Source organism: Haemorhous mexicanus, chromosome 6 (assembly GCF_027477595.1).
Source record: "Haemorhous mexicanus isolate bHaeMex1 chromosome 6, bHaeMex1.pri, whole genome shotgun sequence".
NCBI lineage: Eukaryota > Metazoa > Chordata > Aves > Passeriformes > Fringillidae > Haemorhous > Haemorhous mexicanus.
In genome coordinates this window covers 9,396,390-9,412,755 of record NC_082346.1, presented here as the reverse complement: position 1 = coordinate 9,412,755, position 16,366 = coordinate 9,396,390, and the positions used below count along the sequence as shown (strand labels likewise).

Genomic DNA, 16,366 nt, shown 5'->3' with positions numbered 1-16,366 from the left:
CTGCCTACCAAGTGTGAGGGTTTCCATACAATAAATAAGGAACTCTTGGTGTGTAGCAGGGTACAACAAAATGGTAAAACTTTTCATCAAGACTGTGGGAGATTCAGATTCCAGTCATTGTCTTCCTGAGTTAGTTTTCCTGTGGCTGAATGATTGGATGATGTCCCACCTTCACTGAGCAGGTGTTTTCCAAGGGACAGTCTATGAAAAACTGTTCACTAGACCGTTATGATGAGGAGTTTACAGTTATGTGATTCTAACTACTCTGTCAAGAAATACCTAGGTACCAGGTGTAACTACTACGGAGTGAAAAAACCATGATAATACATATCTAAAAATAAGTATAAAATAGTCACTGAGCTGCTGTGGAGGATGTGAGCAGAGCTCCCGTTCTCATGGCTTGAGTCAAGCAGAAACCATTCTGAAAAACCAACCTGCCCTTGCATAAGCCAAGACTGTGCTTACAACAATTCTCATATAATACCTTATTTGTACAGTAATCTGGATAGTACAGGTTGCACAAGTTTATATAGGGTGTTTCCTAACTTTTAAATGCCTCTTCTTTTTTTTTTTTTTTTTTTTTTTTTTGTTTTTGTTCAGCTGATGCATGTCCATCTATGCAATATTTAGTTGTGAAACCAATGGCATATGGTGGCAGGGCATGGCATCATGGAAGCACAGCACCGGGATATCACGTTGCACTGTTTGGTAACAAACAGTGAGGCAAGTGGAGCGCAGTGACTTTTGCACACAAATTCAGCGCCTATCAATAGCAATCTGATAATCCCAAAATTGAGCTCAGCGCTTTGGGGGTTGCAGCAGCAGTGCGGGGTTGGTGGCTGGACTTGGTGTTCTCAGAGGCCTCTTCCAGCCTTGGTGGTTCCACTACTCCACGATTCCTCGATTCTCGGCCATTGGCACGGGGTCGTGCTGCTTTTGCCCCGCGGGCTCAGGCTGCCCCGAGTGCCGCGGTGCCGTTGCTGCGGCTCGGTGGCTCCGTGCTCTGAGGGCCGGGCTCGCTTTTGTCAGAGCCTCAGCCGGGGCTGGAGCTCTGGGCTTGGAGCTTTGGAGCTGGGTTTAGACGCGCGCTAGTTTCTAGTGGCAGCGTCCAGCGTTCGAGACAGGGACACACGCAGGGACAGCCAGGGACACTGCGGGGACACTCCCAGCCCCTCACGAAGAAGCCGCTCTGCCTCTCATAGCCTCGAGGCGGGGGGGCGGTGTGTGCGTGTGTGTGACCTTCTGAGAGTGTGTGTTGGTGTGAGTGTGTGTGCGACCCTCTGTGTGTGTGCACTGTGTGTCTCTGTGTATGATCATCTGTATGTGTTTGTGTCTGTCTGTGTGTGCTCTGTGAGTGCTCTGTGTGTGCGTCTGTGACCCTGGTCTGTGTGTGTGTGTGTGTGTGTGTGTGTGTGTCAGTGTGCCTGTGTGTGCACTGTGTGTGTCTGTCTGTGTGTGTGTCTGTGTGTGACCCTCTGTGTGTGTTTGTTTGTGCCTGTGTCTGTGTGTCCGTGTGTGTGTAACCCACTGTGCGTGTCTGTGTGTGTGTGTCTGTGTGCGATCCTCTGTGTGTGTCTGTGTGTCCGTGTGTGTGTAACCCATTGTGCGTGTCTGTGTGTGTGTGTCTGTGTGCGATCCTCTGTGTGTGTCTGTGTGTCCGTGTGTGTGTAACGCACTGTGCGTGTCTGTGTGTGTGTGTCTGTGTGCGATCCTCTGTGTGTGTCTGTGTGTCCGTGTGTGTGTAACCCACTGTGCGTGTCTGTGTGTCTGTTTCTATGTGTGTGACCCTCGGTGTGTGTCTGTCTGTGTGTGTGTGTGCCTGTCTGTGTGTGTGTGTGCCTGTCTGTGTGTGTGTGTGCCAGTCTGTGTGTGACCCTCGGCGTGTGTGGGTGTGAGGGGGGAGAGCGCGGCCCCCCGCGCGCGGCGCCGCTGGGGGCGGGGCCGCCGGCTGCTCGCCAATCCGCGCCGCCCCCGTCCCGCGAGCGGCGGCGCGAGCGGCCAATGGGCGCGCGGGGAGCGCGCGCGCAGCGGCCAACGGGAGCGGCCGAGCGGGGCCGCCGTGCGGGACCCTCGGGGCGGCGAGACCCGGGCGGGCACAGCCGGAGCCGGGCAGCGCCGGGGCCGCGCCGCGACCGCCCGCAGGAGGTACCGGCAACCGCACCCCGCGCCCGGCCGCGCCGACCCCGCCGGCCCCGCTCGTGGACCGGGAGGGGGGCCTTGGGGAAGGGGGCGGCCGCGCCTTTCCGGGAGGGAGGGATGGGGGGCGACGGGGAGCTCCGGGGCGCGTTGCGTTGCTTCGCGTCGTGGTGGCGGCGGGGTCGGCGGAGCGCGGCGGCCGCGGTCGATGCTCAGCGAAGCGGGGAGCGTGGGCGAGGCCGAAAGCCCCCGCCCCGCCCGCCGCAGGGCCTGGGCCTGGGCCTGGGTACCACCATCCCCCCCCGGCGCTGGGCGGGCCTGCGGCGAGCGGCGGCGCCCCTGCCCTGCCTGCCCCCCCTCCCGCTGGCCGCGCCCGCAGCGCCCGGTGGCTCCCCTCGGGCTCAGCCCGTGCCGCGGGGCCGGCGCACGGAACGGGCTCGCAGGCAAGGCCACGAGGTCCCCCGGTGCTCCGAGTAGCGAGCGTGTGTGGGGAGAGCCGGGATGGGCCTTGCCCGCAGCCCCGGCCCCGCGGGTCCGTGCGGCGGGAGCGCTCCATCGGGAGCGGCAGAGCCCTTCCTCCGCTCGTGCCCTGGGAGAGGCTCGCGGTCCTCCTTGGAGCGGGAGCCGCTGGGTCCTCCAAAGCACTTCCCTGAGTGAAGTTTGAAGTGTGGCTGATTGTAGGGATACAGTGGTTGGTAGCGAGCTTGTAATCGAAACCAGCTTGATTCCCATGAAAATAGAAACCTTTAATTTCATTTAACCTACTTCAAGGCTTTAGCAACTGAAGCTTTTTTTTTTTTTTAAATATTTTAATAACTCGGTAATAATTAAGAAGTGGAGCATGTAGGAGTTTTACTGTCTGTGACATCCATCTGTACTGGAGCAGGCTAGAATTCTTGATCCCCAATTTGTGTATCATGTCTGTGCTTCTTAAATGAGATATCATTATTTCAGCAAATTGGAAATTATATACTAGGTATACAGTAGATTTTTAGGATCTTCACCCTTCAACTTCTCTACCCTGTTTTTCACCCTCCGCTCATATATCAGTGACTTAAAATTCAGCCATTTCCCCATCAAAAACCTGCAGATGGATAGGAAAGATTAATTTTATGGGTTATGTTTTTATGGTGGTTTTTTTTTTTTTTTACCTCTACCTATTGCAGAGCTATAAAGTAATGACAAATCTAGATCTCTAAATTTTTTGCTGCAGGTGCTTGATCTTTATTGCTGGACTGTAGGTATAGTGAAGTTTTACTAGACACAGTTTTAACAATGAAAGCACGTTGGGGGAGTTGTTCTAAATTAAATGTGGCTGTAGGTTTTGGACAGGATAAGTGTTTTTTTTCTTATAGTTCTAGAATAACCCAGCCTGTCCACACCTTAGTTATGTGTAGCAGCTGATACTTGTTGATAAAATTTAACATCGAAGCAAAACTGTAACCATCCATACCACCTCTTAGCTCCTAAAAGGCCGCACTCAATCACCTTCTGGCTACTACAAAGTGAAGGATTCACTGTCATCTTCCTGTTTCTGAGTTCTAGCTCTTGGAGGAGCTCCCAGTTCCTCACAAGGGTTGTTGTTTCCGGTGCTAGGAGGGGGATGCCCAAACTAAAATGATTATACAGCAGTTTGGAAGGTTTAAGTGAGTGCCTGAGTGAAGAAGGTCCTGGGTGTTGTTGAAGACATGAATTGTTGCAGTGACTTCAGGCTTGGTTGGTTTCTTCAGCCAGAAATTGTCTGTTTGTTTTTTTGTCACAAAATATTCAGCATTTGAGGATGTTCTGTGTCATTTGCTTGTTACTTGTCTGCAAGAAGCAGAACTGCTGAGTGGCAAGCTAAAAATTCTGAAAAGGAGCCAATATCAGCAAGAATTGTGCTTGGCTAGTTTGGTAGGTGTTGTGGAGGACTTGTATTATGTAAACATTGGGTGCCTGGGCATGGTTAGTACCATCATGCACATCCATGGTGTTTCTCCCTGTTGCTGATTCCAAGCCTTGCAGTAAGAACAGTAATAACTCTGTTTAGCCTCAACACTTGTACAATTTGGAAGCTGCAAACTGTAGTAACAAATCCTGTCTTATCAGAATAAACTAGGTATTACCTTTTTTTTTTAGTGTTTTGCAGTGAGCACTGTACTTCTGTTGAGCTCTCTCCAGCAGTGGGGACCCCAGGAATGTACCCTGTCACTTTCTGCCCTCTCTGTGGTGACAAAGGCCGTATTTTTAGCAGATGTTGGTATCTGTGTGTGCACAGGACCTCACACCTTTATGTGTCATTGTTCAGCCTGATGTTTGTAAATTTGTAGAGCTCCTTGTGCAAGAGGCCTAATTGATAGATCCGGAGAGGACATCCATTAGCATAAATAGGAGTTGAGATTGGAGCTCTTGGCACTACACACGATCAGTATCTGCCATCCTGCCGAATAAATAGCTCTTCTCCTGAGCAGGAGGAGGAGGAGGGAGGCTGCCAGCATCCTGTTTGGAAGACAGGTAGGCAATCTCTTGGTACGACTTGCTTTGAGTGTCTGTTTAAATCTTTAAATCTTTTAAAGATAAGAAAATTGTGGAAATGGGGTTGGGTTTTTTTTGGCTGTTTGTTACACATGTATGGAAGAAAGGAAGGGTAAACTAGTGTGGCTTTTCTTTTCTTTAGAATGTGAATATGTTTCAAATACGACTTGGTAGAGCACTTGTCAGATAAATGAATAATTTTTAGGTTTCAAAAGAATTATTGTGTATTTCTGCAGGAACATAATAGAAGAGAAAATACCATTTAACTGTAAGAGATTTGGGAATGTATGGGAGGAATCTGGAAGTGTCGATTCCATTGGACTTTAAATTCATCGTGTAATGTCTATTGTAAAACATGATTCAGGCCTTCTGTGTAATTTAAAACATGAGAAGAATAAGAGCTGGGTTTTTTGTTCTTGATTAAGTATTCCAATTGTAATTGCTTTGTGAATAATAAGTTTGAACAGAACATAATTGCAGGTGCAGGTTTTGGGTAGTTATCCTTGTCTTGACTGATCAATATATAGAAAGGTGAATGTGGGTTTTAATTACCAAGATTAAGGAGTTAACGCTGAAACTTAAAGTAGATACTGAAAGTCTCTTATCGCTGAAACTTGACAAACTGATGAGCACTTGAATGTTGTGTGTTCCCTGCACTCCCTTCTATTTACTTGATTTTTGGCTTTCCCCTCCCAGCAAAATGACAGTATCACAGTAGTAACTGCAGCAATATTCCTGCTGCTGCTAAAGCTTTCCCTAGTGATAACCAGGACTGGAGATGAGCAGGTTCGTGTGAAGGGTGAAGCGATGCCTTTGGCCTGTTTTCCTAAGGCAGTGAATAACGATTGAGTGATGGAGAGTCAGCTTCGAGTGCTGCTCTGCCCATTGTGTTGTAGATGTGTCCTTCAGACAGGTTCTGTTCTTATTTTGTTAACTCAAGAGTAATGATTTATGCAAAGTCAGAGCCATGATTTATGCAACTACCCCGATAAACAGTGAGGCTTTATCTTGTAATCCTTTTCATAACCAAAAGTGCAAATGAGATTCTAATGCAGATTTCTAATTAAATTAGATAAAATGATCTGGAACTCAGCTTCTGTTCACCAAATCTTGAATCTGCCTGCCTCTTGATTTCCTAGAACTTGTTTAAAATTCTCCCTGCATGTGTGTTAAACATGTTTTCACATTAATTGGTGATGGAGTACAGTTCATGTTCTTATGTGGGATATGCTTTCCTGGAATAGCTTAATAACTGACCTGATCTATGCCTTCCGTGCAATTTTGAGAAATGAGTTTAACTATGCCAAAAGAGACTTCCCCCCGCGCCCCCCCCCCCCCCCCCCCCCCCCGCTTCACTGTGCACTTGATGACTAGGCTCAAACAGTAAACAATTTAGAAAAATGTCAACTTATAAAGTAATTATAAAGGGATTGTAAAAACCTCCTACTTTGTTCCAACTGATTTTTGGAGGAGGGACTGTCTGTAAAAGAAACATTTACAGCAAAGCAAGGGACTTCCCTAGTATGTACTCTGTGAACAGATTACTTACTAAGAAGTAATTACGAAGTCATCTGGTACAGAATCCCTCTGAGTAGAGGCACAAGTAAGTGGAAACTTGTAGTAAAATCAGAACTTTGGCTGAAGGAAGGTGTGTGAACACATGCTTAAGAAATACCTGTGTAACCACAGGCTCTAATGACAGTGTTCTGCTGAGATCAACTCAACAGTGGCTCACATTGAAATCAGGTTCTGCTCCATAAGAGCAGAGGATTAAAAAAGGTTAAATACTCCATGACTGTGAGCACAGCTCTCCCTTCAGAGTATCTTATTTCACAAGGGTGTCTTCAGTGAAGTAGTTGATGAGTTGGGCTGAATTCTGCCAGTAAATTACTGGATTAGTTGGTCCCAATTCACCATCTTCCCAAAGCAATTGAGGGAATAGTGTACTTGGGTTTTGTCATTGTCATCTAAAAGAAAGTGACAGAACTACTTCTGTGTCTGGTATTAATGAGAATTTTGATATTAATGTGCTGTAGTGCTGTTAAAGAGATCATATGCAGTATTAGCTAAGTCTCACCTAATTCAATTTAATAATGCTCCTTACCTTGAATGCATGTGCTGCCAGAGGTAGTAATATATCCAGGAGGAATGTAGCTTGAGGAGCACACGTTCTAGGGCATGCTTTCAGTATCCAGCATATTTCAGTGGTTAAGAATAGTGAGGAGAACTGTTTGAAAAGCAAGTCTACTTTATTTTTGTACACAGAGCTATACACTCAACTATGTAAACTTTGACCTAACTAGATTGGTTACTCAAACTGGTATTGTGTTTCATTAGATAAATGATTTAAAGCGGACAAATCTTTTCATTGGTAGTTGGGAAATTTCTTTCTAGTCTTCAGTCCTGAACATGTTCAACTAGTTTGAAATGCCTTGTTATTTTTCAGAAATTCACTTAAATCACTAAGTGTCAGCCACAAGTTTGCCATAGTCTTTGCCATAGAGTTTTGGGACTTCTGGTGGCATTTATCCATGCAGCTGTTGGCCTGGTCCTTCAGATTGATTTCGTTTTGTTATATTTCATGTGTAGAGAACACAGTATTACCCTGAATCCATACCCATTATTGTGTGGAGAGTGTGTAGTGAGACACTTGAGGTCTGGCATATTACCAGGGCCAAGCCAAAGACTGGCTAGTTGATGTTGGATAAGTGGGCCCATTTTGATAATTCTTCAAAACTTAGTTATTCTAATTAGCTTTCAAGCCTGCCAGTATGTTTTCCAGCTCCTGGAGGTGTGTTACATTTTCTTGGTCCCTGGCTTACAGCTAGTAAAGAAAATGAACTTGCAGAGAGTAGATAAGAATGCTGGTGAAATCTAAAACATGGATAAACCTATCCTTCTGCTAGCTGAGGGAAGAATCCCAAACCTTCCACATGATTGGGAAGTTTGGAATAGGTATGCTTTAAGGTTAACTTGCACCCAAATCAGTTTACTGTCTCTACTCATCTTTTAAAGCAGTATCTTTCACAGATAAGGTTTCCCAATGGCTATAACCTTGGACCACAAAGACAAACAGACTGAATCCTTTGGAGATATGCTGGCTAGGTATTGGCCACATAGGGTAGGTCATTAGCCCTTGTGGTGCTTGAAAATGTGGGCTTCTGCTGATAGCATTCATTGATTTGCTTTTGTGGAAATAAGGCACAGATGAAATGAGACATGATGATATGATATAATATGACATGACCCAGACTTATCTTTCTGGCAGTAACCTTGTTTAGATGAGTTAAATATTACTTCTTTTGCCTGAGTCTCTCCAATCTCTCTAGTTCTCAGAGTTGTTTTTTTTTTTTTGGCTTGTGATGGTGTCCTTGCAATGTGGCAATTGGATCTCTGTATGAGGGATTCTGTAGTGATTTTTGTCTTGTGTGGATGCAGTGGCGAGTGTGTGTGGTGTTTAAACACACTTGGTGCACTCAGATTTGATGTCTGGACAAACTTCATCTTCTGAATATACCTAAACAAAATGCTCCTACCACCTTACTTTTCCTGCTTTTTACTCCTGTTAGTGCTGGATTCAAGCTGTCTGAGGGAAGGGGGAAATTGATTTGTTGGGCTGTGCTTTTGCAGAACTTTGTGGTTTGTTGCTGATGTTTGAGAGGTTGGGAAATGCACATTTTCCATTTCCCGTGAGTGATAATCTTGATAGGATTGAATTTGGAGGGAGCATGCTGTTGACCTAATGTTTGTTAGTGATAAACCAGAAGACAGAGCATTTAATCTCTAACAAGGACACACATGCACACTCTCTGGCTGCTGCTGGATTTAGCATTTAAACATTCAGTGGAACTGCAGCAGGCTTTCCTGGCTCTTGGAAAGCACATCTTTAAGCATCTTGATCTGTGTTTGGACAAATCTGGGAACTGATCATTTTTCTGTTAAAAACAGAATTGTCCTTGTTTTGAGAGTCAGAGCCCTCTGAAGCTGTGAGTTAAATATTGCTGCAGTAGCTCTGGAGGCAAACAGAGCTGCTGTTGTTTGCTCCATAATAGCACTTGCTCAGCCCAGGACACGAGAATTTTTTGCAAGATGGGGAATGTTGGCTAGGATCCTGGAGTGTTGGTTTGCTGGTGGCTTCCTTTTTTTTCCTGAAGTGCTTATGAACTCTTCACTAATCAGAGGACAGCACCCTTCACACAAGCATATCTATGAAGTGTCACCGTGGGCTTAGCCCTGAACCTGTGAATTCAGAAGGATCCCAGCAGCAGCTGCTCTGTAGCAGCTTCAAGTAAGATTCCTCTAGCAAAGGCTGTTTATACCTCTGGGTAATGTGGGGGATTTTGAGCATTTCTGTTCTAGAGTGAGATTTTTTTTACAGAACTCTAATTAAGCCTTTCAGCTGTCAAATTTCTTTATTCTAGACTGTTATTGCTTATTAGCTCAAAAAGGTGTCTATGATACAGCGTTTTAGATATCCGACAATGTGGATTAGACAATTTTGTGTTTGGTAGCAGTTCTCTGTGTGTGTTGAAGAGGTAGGTGTTAACAGATGATTGGATAACTGGTTAACAGTTATCCAATCATCCAATAACAAATATGTATTGCTGGTTGACAGCTATTGTAAACATACAAGATGTACTCTAAACCAGATAGATAAAGTGATTGCTGACACTTTGCATGTTAAATTTGGTTTTGCTGTGGTTTCTTGCAAGGTAGATTTTTATTTTCTTTGCACTTGCAGCAGTTTGTTATGTGTTAGAGACTAAATTAAATTTCTGATAGGAACTGCATTCCTACTACATTCCTACTTTTCCTGTATTTCTCGACAGTTTTATTTAAAAACAGAATTATAAAATAGTTCTTCAAACCCTATCAGTTCTGTGATTCTTCAGTAATTTGCTGCTGTAAAGAACTTTAAAAAGTAATATATTATACCTGTAGGTAAGACCCTTCTGTGTTTGAGATGAGGAGTTGCCAGCAGTGCTGTGCTGGCATGGGGACATGCATTCTCAGAGAAGGCAGGGAATAGGTGGAGAATGGGAACATTCTTTCCTTTCCATGTGCTTGAGATAACCTTTCTTTCTAACATAGCAAAGCATAGGCTGCTGGATTCAGACTTTGATCATTCACACCTAGATTCCATGCACGGTTTTTATCCTTTAAATCCAGTTTGGTGCTTTTAGGCAGTTCCCTCACAGTCCCTGTGTTTGTTGCTGTAATGTTGACAGCAATGTGTACTTCTGGAAAAGTCATCAATAATGTTTTCTAGCTGGAATCTTCCAGACTAATGGAAGTAGAAGACAATCTCAGTGTGGGAAGTTGCTATGAATAAAGTCTACCAAAGACTGGTTGCTGGAGAACAGGGTAAAGAGAAATTGGATTGAGAGCTTCTTAAAGGAAATATTTCTCAATCCTTAAAAAAAAAAAAAAAATTAAAAAAAAATTAGCCTGCAAACATAAGTGTTGCTGCCTCCCAAGTGTGAATGTGAGTATTTGTGGATAGTCCTGGTTTTTTAATTGAACCATTTCATCATTATGGTTCATCATAGCTCTGGATGTTGATGTTTTGTAGGTCTGGTATTCTGATTTTAGCCTCTTAGACAAAGGAATGTGATCAGAAATGACTGAGGCAGGAAATTTTGATCTATTTTGTGCCAGTTTTCTTTACATCACCTGCCCCTAAATATTGTCAGATTTTGCAGACACTTAAAAAGCTGGATTACAGCAACACAGGTATTTCCACTGACAGCATAACTTTTCATTGCTTTCATAGCTTTCAGAAACAGATGTTGGACCATAGCCACATACTGGGTATTGTCCAAAGTTCCTGTGTAGATGTAGCCAAAAATTCTGCCCATGTGAGGTTTGCAGGCTGAGGTGGTGGCATTGTGTCAGAGGCAGGATTAAACCTTTCTTTGAGGAAGGACAGGTGAAAGGACAGTATTAGATACTCTCATAGAGAGGCTAGTTAGGTAAATTAGTAAGAAAGGTATGTAGGAACCATGACAAAACTGAATCTTAGTGATAAAATTGCTGCAGTAATGATTGCGTGAGTTTTTGCCTTCCTCTTTGAGGGAACTGAAATCCTGTCCTATGGGAGCGATCATGCAGATCTGTAGGAGGAAGTGAATGGTGTACACAAAGACCAGGAAAACAAAAGTTATGGGGAAGACATACCTGAAGAGCATTAACTGTGACTTTGAGCCATGGTAAAGACAATGGGCCTGTATCTTAACTGAACAGGGAAAAATGACTCATAAGCATGCTGTGTCTTCCACTCCATGCTTTATGGCAGGAGCTTTCAGATTTGCATTAAAGTCTCTTAACTGTGTGGTGGAAGTGTTTTAATGTCAATAGCTTTTTCTCTTGACCTTCAAAGAAACAATTCTAGGGGATGTACTGTGGTCAGTGGAAATAGTAGTGCTTGTTCTGCTCTAAACTTGCTGCTGTATCCTACTATCTGTTGTTAGATGCTTATCTTCTCAAAGAAGGGAGTCAAAAGAAGGATTTGGAGTATCTGACATAGCACTTGGTACCCAGGCTTGTGAAACCAGGACTTGTGCAGGTAGTAACTCATTTCTAGCAAGTAATCACTTGGAACTTGTTCAGAGACTGTTGAGATATGAGCACATGAAAAACAGAGCACAATTGCTTTGATATGGTGGGTACCTGACAAATAGGTGTTCCAAAAATATTTACTTACTTTTCAGGCAAAAAGGACAAATTACCTGTTCACTCCTAACATGCATTCTGTACATTCCCTGGGAAGTCCCTGCTTGCAGTATCTTGCTGTCTTGAAAGAACTGAGTGTATTTAGAAGTTGCACCTTTATTCCTGGGTGGCAGGTGAAGAAAGGTTCTCACCTTGTTAAGGTATTCAGTGTTGTAATCCTTATTTGCCTAAGAAGCATTCCATCTGTGTTTAAAGATTCTCAGTTCTGTGTTTTTTTTTTTTTTTTTCTTTTTAGTACCATGATTTTATGGACTCTCTCCATGAGATGAGCTCTGTTGGTCAGAGCATGATGCTGGTAACACCAAGGCTGTGGGGTCAATCCCCTTGTGGGCCATTCACTTGAGAGCTGGATGATTCTTGTGGGTCCCTTCCTGCTCAGAACATTCTGTGACTCTTTGTAGTCCCTTTTTGGAAGTGTTTTGGTCATAGCAGTTTGCGTGGAACTGCTGTAGAGGACTATAATTAGACATTCACTACATCAGCTCAGGATTTTGATGAGTCTAATGAGAAAGATTGATTAAATGTAGTGGAAGTGTATCCATAATGCTGCAATCTTATCTAGTGAGAGTAAACTGGTTAAGGGTCACAGTAAAGATGTTGCTATAGCTGACTTAAAAGAATGGCAGCTCTGGATGATGCACTGTGATTGAGTCCTTGGGATCCTAAAGGCCATGTTCTCACTTTATTGTGAGACATGCCATATTTGTCCTCAAAAAGAGTTTCAGTTTCTCGTAGCAAGAATGACATCATTTCCGAGAGGCTGATGAAGGGAGGGGAAAAGAATCATGATTCTCAAGGTTAACTTACTAACTGAAGCAAAACCTAAAGCACTTTCTAGCTTTGTGCTGAATTTGAGTAATAATCCCTTACCTTTCATTTTATTAGGAGGTGTATTTGTGGTTACATCTTAGTTTGTTAAGAATTCGAATGACTTTATTGTTTGGTTTTTTTCCCTCCCAAATGACTTAATGGATGAAGCAGTTGAAAAAATCTTATCTGTGGATCTGTATGGGTTTTTTGTAATCAGTGCAAAACTATGAGCTCCCATTCCAAACAACTAACTCAATCTTCTCTCTGGTTTAGTTTAATTGGTAGGGAGGCTCATCCTAACAGTGACAGGGGCTCTGCTGGCACAGTCAGAATTCCAGGGCCAGCTATTGGGATGCTTGGCTCCCTGTCTTCTGTCAGTGGGTTTGAAGAATCCATTTGTGATTACATTTTAATGATACAACCTCTAGTTCACATGGAGCAGCCCTTGGAGTGGTAAAGGACTGTGCACACAGAGGCAAAAATAGACTGAAGTTGGGCTATTTTCCTGGCTGAGTGGATGTCTCAGTCTTTAAAACACTGTTAACAGGGGCAGTTTACAAGAAGATCTGGAATGACTGTAGTGACCCTGTGGGAATCTTTCAGAATGTTGTGAAAAAAGACAGCTTCAAGTACTTTTAAAAAAAATCTGTTAAGCATTTCTTTCAGGTATAAGCAGCACAGATATAATTATTCAATCTTCTGCAAATCTGGGCTCTGTAAGTTCTTTAACATACTTTTTGTTTTTATCTTTTGTGAAGGTCACAATGGTTTCCATTCCTGAATACTATGAAGGAAAAAACATCCTCCTGACAGGAGCTACTGGCTTTGTGGGAAAAGTGCTTTTGGAAAAGCTGCTCAGATCCTGTCCTAAAGTGAAAGCAGTGTATGTGCTGGTAAGAAAAAAAGCAAAGCAGACAGCTGAAGCACGAATAGAAGAAATTACCAGCTCTAAGGTATGTGTCATATGCTCACAAAGCTCACTTTTGTCCTTCATTATGATGCTCTCATTTCGAGAACAGCTTCAGTTTGTCTAAAGCAAAATGTTATTTTTAATTTTTTTGTTGTTGTTGTTCTAACAGAAATACGAAATCTAAGACCTGGCAGTGTTTCTATAGCTGCTTCAAGATGTTGGTGTCTAGTAAAGCCAGTAGTTGAAAAGTATCCTGTATTTAATTCAGGAGGAGGATGTTCAGCTGTAATGCAGAAATGAGAAGTAAAAGTCTGTGTCAGAATTTGTTAAGAGAATATAAAATCAAGAACAAGAGGTAGTGGACTGGGAGTTGTAAGACAGATTGAGACTCTTAAAGATCTCAAGAAAGTCACTTTTTCACCTTGTGGCTTCTCTTTTTTTCTGGAATGTGCTACTGGATCTAGCAGTAAATAAGAATGTGTCATCTCAACAGGAACTTGGATTTGTAAGTGGAAAAGAATTGTTTGGCTTAGCAGATTTTTACAGATTTCTGTTGGTCAGCCTGTGACAGCTAGAAAGGCACTGAAGATCTGTGCTGTGGAATTATCCAAGTGGCTCTCTAAATGATTTTCTGTGCAAGCTGAGTCAAATGCTCCTAAAGAGATTCATTACCTTGATATTCTGGAGAGCTAGGCTGACCATTCTTACTAAGTGTAGAATTATCCATCTCTGTTGCCCATCTTTCTCCTTAGAGAGTATCCTGTTCATGATGGGAAGGATAAGCAGCATGAGGAGAGATTTCTAGCATCAACTTTGCTAAAGCAGAGTTTGTTAATTTCTATCTAGGCCTTTTTCTTATGAAACACAGGCATCAGTAGTTTAATTTTTTCATTGAGATGATACAATGCAGTCTATACAAAGTGTGTTAGAAGGTGGAAAGGGGAATCAATAAGGAGCTATGAATGCACTTAGGGGTAAGTTGTTTAAAGTACAGCAGTGGATTTCTACAACTCTGACTAGCTGGGATTATAGCAAAAATGAGGATGGCTGTTTCCTAGTTAATTATTTTCTGTAACCAGTCAAAAACTGTATCTCATTGCTCAAAAAGCATCTTCCTGTAGTCTTGTGCAATGTCATAAAACAGAATGAGTTCCAGTGGGGTTCTATCTTAAAATTCAGTTGCATGTTCTCTCCACATAAAACCTTTGGTTTGTCACTGCCCTGAAACAAGGAAAAGATCTCCAGACTAAGCTCTGATGCAAAAGGAAAAATTTCTCAATCTGCTTTTTGTATACACTATTACCCAAAGAAAGGTGGGGAGTGTTTGGGCAGAGAGAGAAGTAGCACTAGTGTGGACTGACTTTGGTAAACAATAAGGCTCAGTATGGCTCTTAGGAAAACTGTAGTAAAAGGCTTTTAAATTTGAGTCAAAGTCTGCTTGTAGTCTGTTCCAGCTCCCGTTGAGATAAAAATCTGATATGGTTTGAGTCTTGGTGAGCACTTATTGCTGGAGCAGGTTCACAGCAGAAGTCCTGGTAAGCAGAGTTACTGCTTGCGGCAGGAATGTGCAGGGATGGAGTTGCTCATCTATGCAGAGATGTAGAATAGGGCCAGATGTTTGTTCTGTCTTTATCAAATGATTAGACAAGAATGAAAGTCTGTTGTTTAAATGGCTTTGATGTCATCAAGATTCTTCCGAAAGTCTATGAAAACTTTAATAAGATCTATTGTCTTAAGCTGTCCAGTTGCAAGGGCACTGCCAGTAATTCTTCACTATTTAGGTGGACTCATTAAGTGTTCTGGAGATGTTTCAACATTCTGTTTCTTGAAGAGTTTGAAGTCTAAATGGGTGAATGTGGTAATAAATAAAATAAATGTGAAATAAACTGAGCTACAAATAGCAAAACAGTGTCGGGGTTTCTACTTTCTTTGGACTTCAGGTATCTAATTCCTCTGCTGATTTGCCATATGTATTGCATGCAGTCTAGGTATTTCTTCTCCTTAGTCCTGGTGTCGGTGCTAGTAAAGGGTGTATGGGAATAGTGCATGACTCCGGATGTGAAAAGGGGTATAACAGGTGTGATGGATGTATGAAAAATAAAAACTGGCTATTGGCACTGCTTTTCTGTTATAAGGCAATATCGCACATTAATGTGGTTAACAGGCAGTTGCTTCAGCTCCCTGGAGGAAGGTGCCATCGTTCCAACCAAAAACATAGTAGGCTTATTTTTCAAAATCACACAGAGTTTCTGCCCTTAGGTAAGAACTGTACCCATAAGAGTTGCAGAGGCTTTAAATGCTGTCTTGGCAACTTTGTCCTATAAAGTGAAGCTTCATGTTTGCAAAGTCCAGTCAAGCCTCGAAAAGTGGAGATGTACCATGTTATCACTGTAGACTTAGCACTGCTACTTCAGGTGGCCACACAATGAGCTGCATTATCTCATGTTTGGGCTGAAAAAAACATCTCTAAAAAATTAGAGGAGGACCTTTTTTTGGATCACACAGCTCTGGGGCTTCTTGCTTTTGCCAGTGTCAGAGAAGCAGCAGGAGTCAAGAAATTAGAAGGACCAGTCTCTGTGGTAGAAATGCAAACTTACATTGCCTGAAGTGTTGTCAAACTGCACCTTTAGGTGACTTAATTTATAGTTTGAAATTAATTAATGTCATTCTGTAAGGAAATGTTTTTGGCTATTTGTATTTGATATAACCACATGCTTGGCCAGGAAAAAGAAAGTACTGCTATGATTTTAATACAATATAATTGACTGGTGTTGAAGCAGTTGCAATATATTGGCCCCTGGACAGTAAAGAAGGGTCTGCTCTTCTGCAGCTTTCAAGGGTGTTTTATTGCCACAGTACTGGATTATAGCAGATGAGGATGAGCCACAGTGTGGCTCAGGAAAACTTGCATACTAATGAGTGTAAATAAGATAAGGCGAGAATTTTGATCTGTGTGTTAAGCCACCTGGCTAGAACCCATCTATTTATGAGAAGAATTCTTGATGGAATATAATTTTGGTGAGATTTTTTTCAGGGGGAATTGTTGAACATCAATTTGATTAAACTTAATCAGATGCTCTAATGTGGTATGCCTTTTTCTTTTAACCAGAGAAACTATTTCTTGGGTTTTTTTTTTTGTTTTAATAATCTGGAAGTTCTCTAAGACTGGCATAATTTGAGGATAGCATTTCTTAAATCACGGGAAATTTGTAAATCTTAATGCAAGATTTCTAAACCTAAAGTCCAACATGACTGATATAAGAA

At 42.7% G+C, this 16,366-nt stretch overlaps 1 protein-coding gene across 3 annotated transcripts in view; it reads left to right on the top strand.

The window, feature by feature from the left end:
- The first annotated feature begins 2,004 nt into the window (after positions 1-2,004).
- Positions 2,005-16,366, top strand: part of FAR1 (fatty acyl-CoA reductase 1) — a 34,455-nt gene continuing 20,093 nt past the window's right edge. Inside the window, exons 1-3 of one of the 3 annotated variants that reach the window (XM_059848404.1) lie at positions 2,043-2,145; positions 4,446-4,629; positions 12,951-13,145. In XM_059848404.1, the coding sequence (XP_059704387.1) occupies positions 12,957-13,145 (189 nt within the window). In that variant the 5' untranslated portion in view covers positions 2,043-2,145; positions 4,446-4,629; positions 12,951-12,956. Of the gene's footprint in view, positions 2,146-4,445; positions 4,630-12,950; positions 13,146-16,366 lie in introns of those variants that run through there. The other 2 variants (XM_059848403.1, XM_059848402.1) reach the window with 2 other exon arrangements.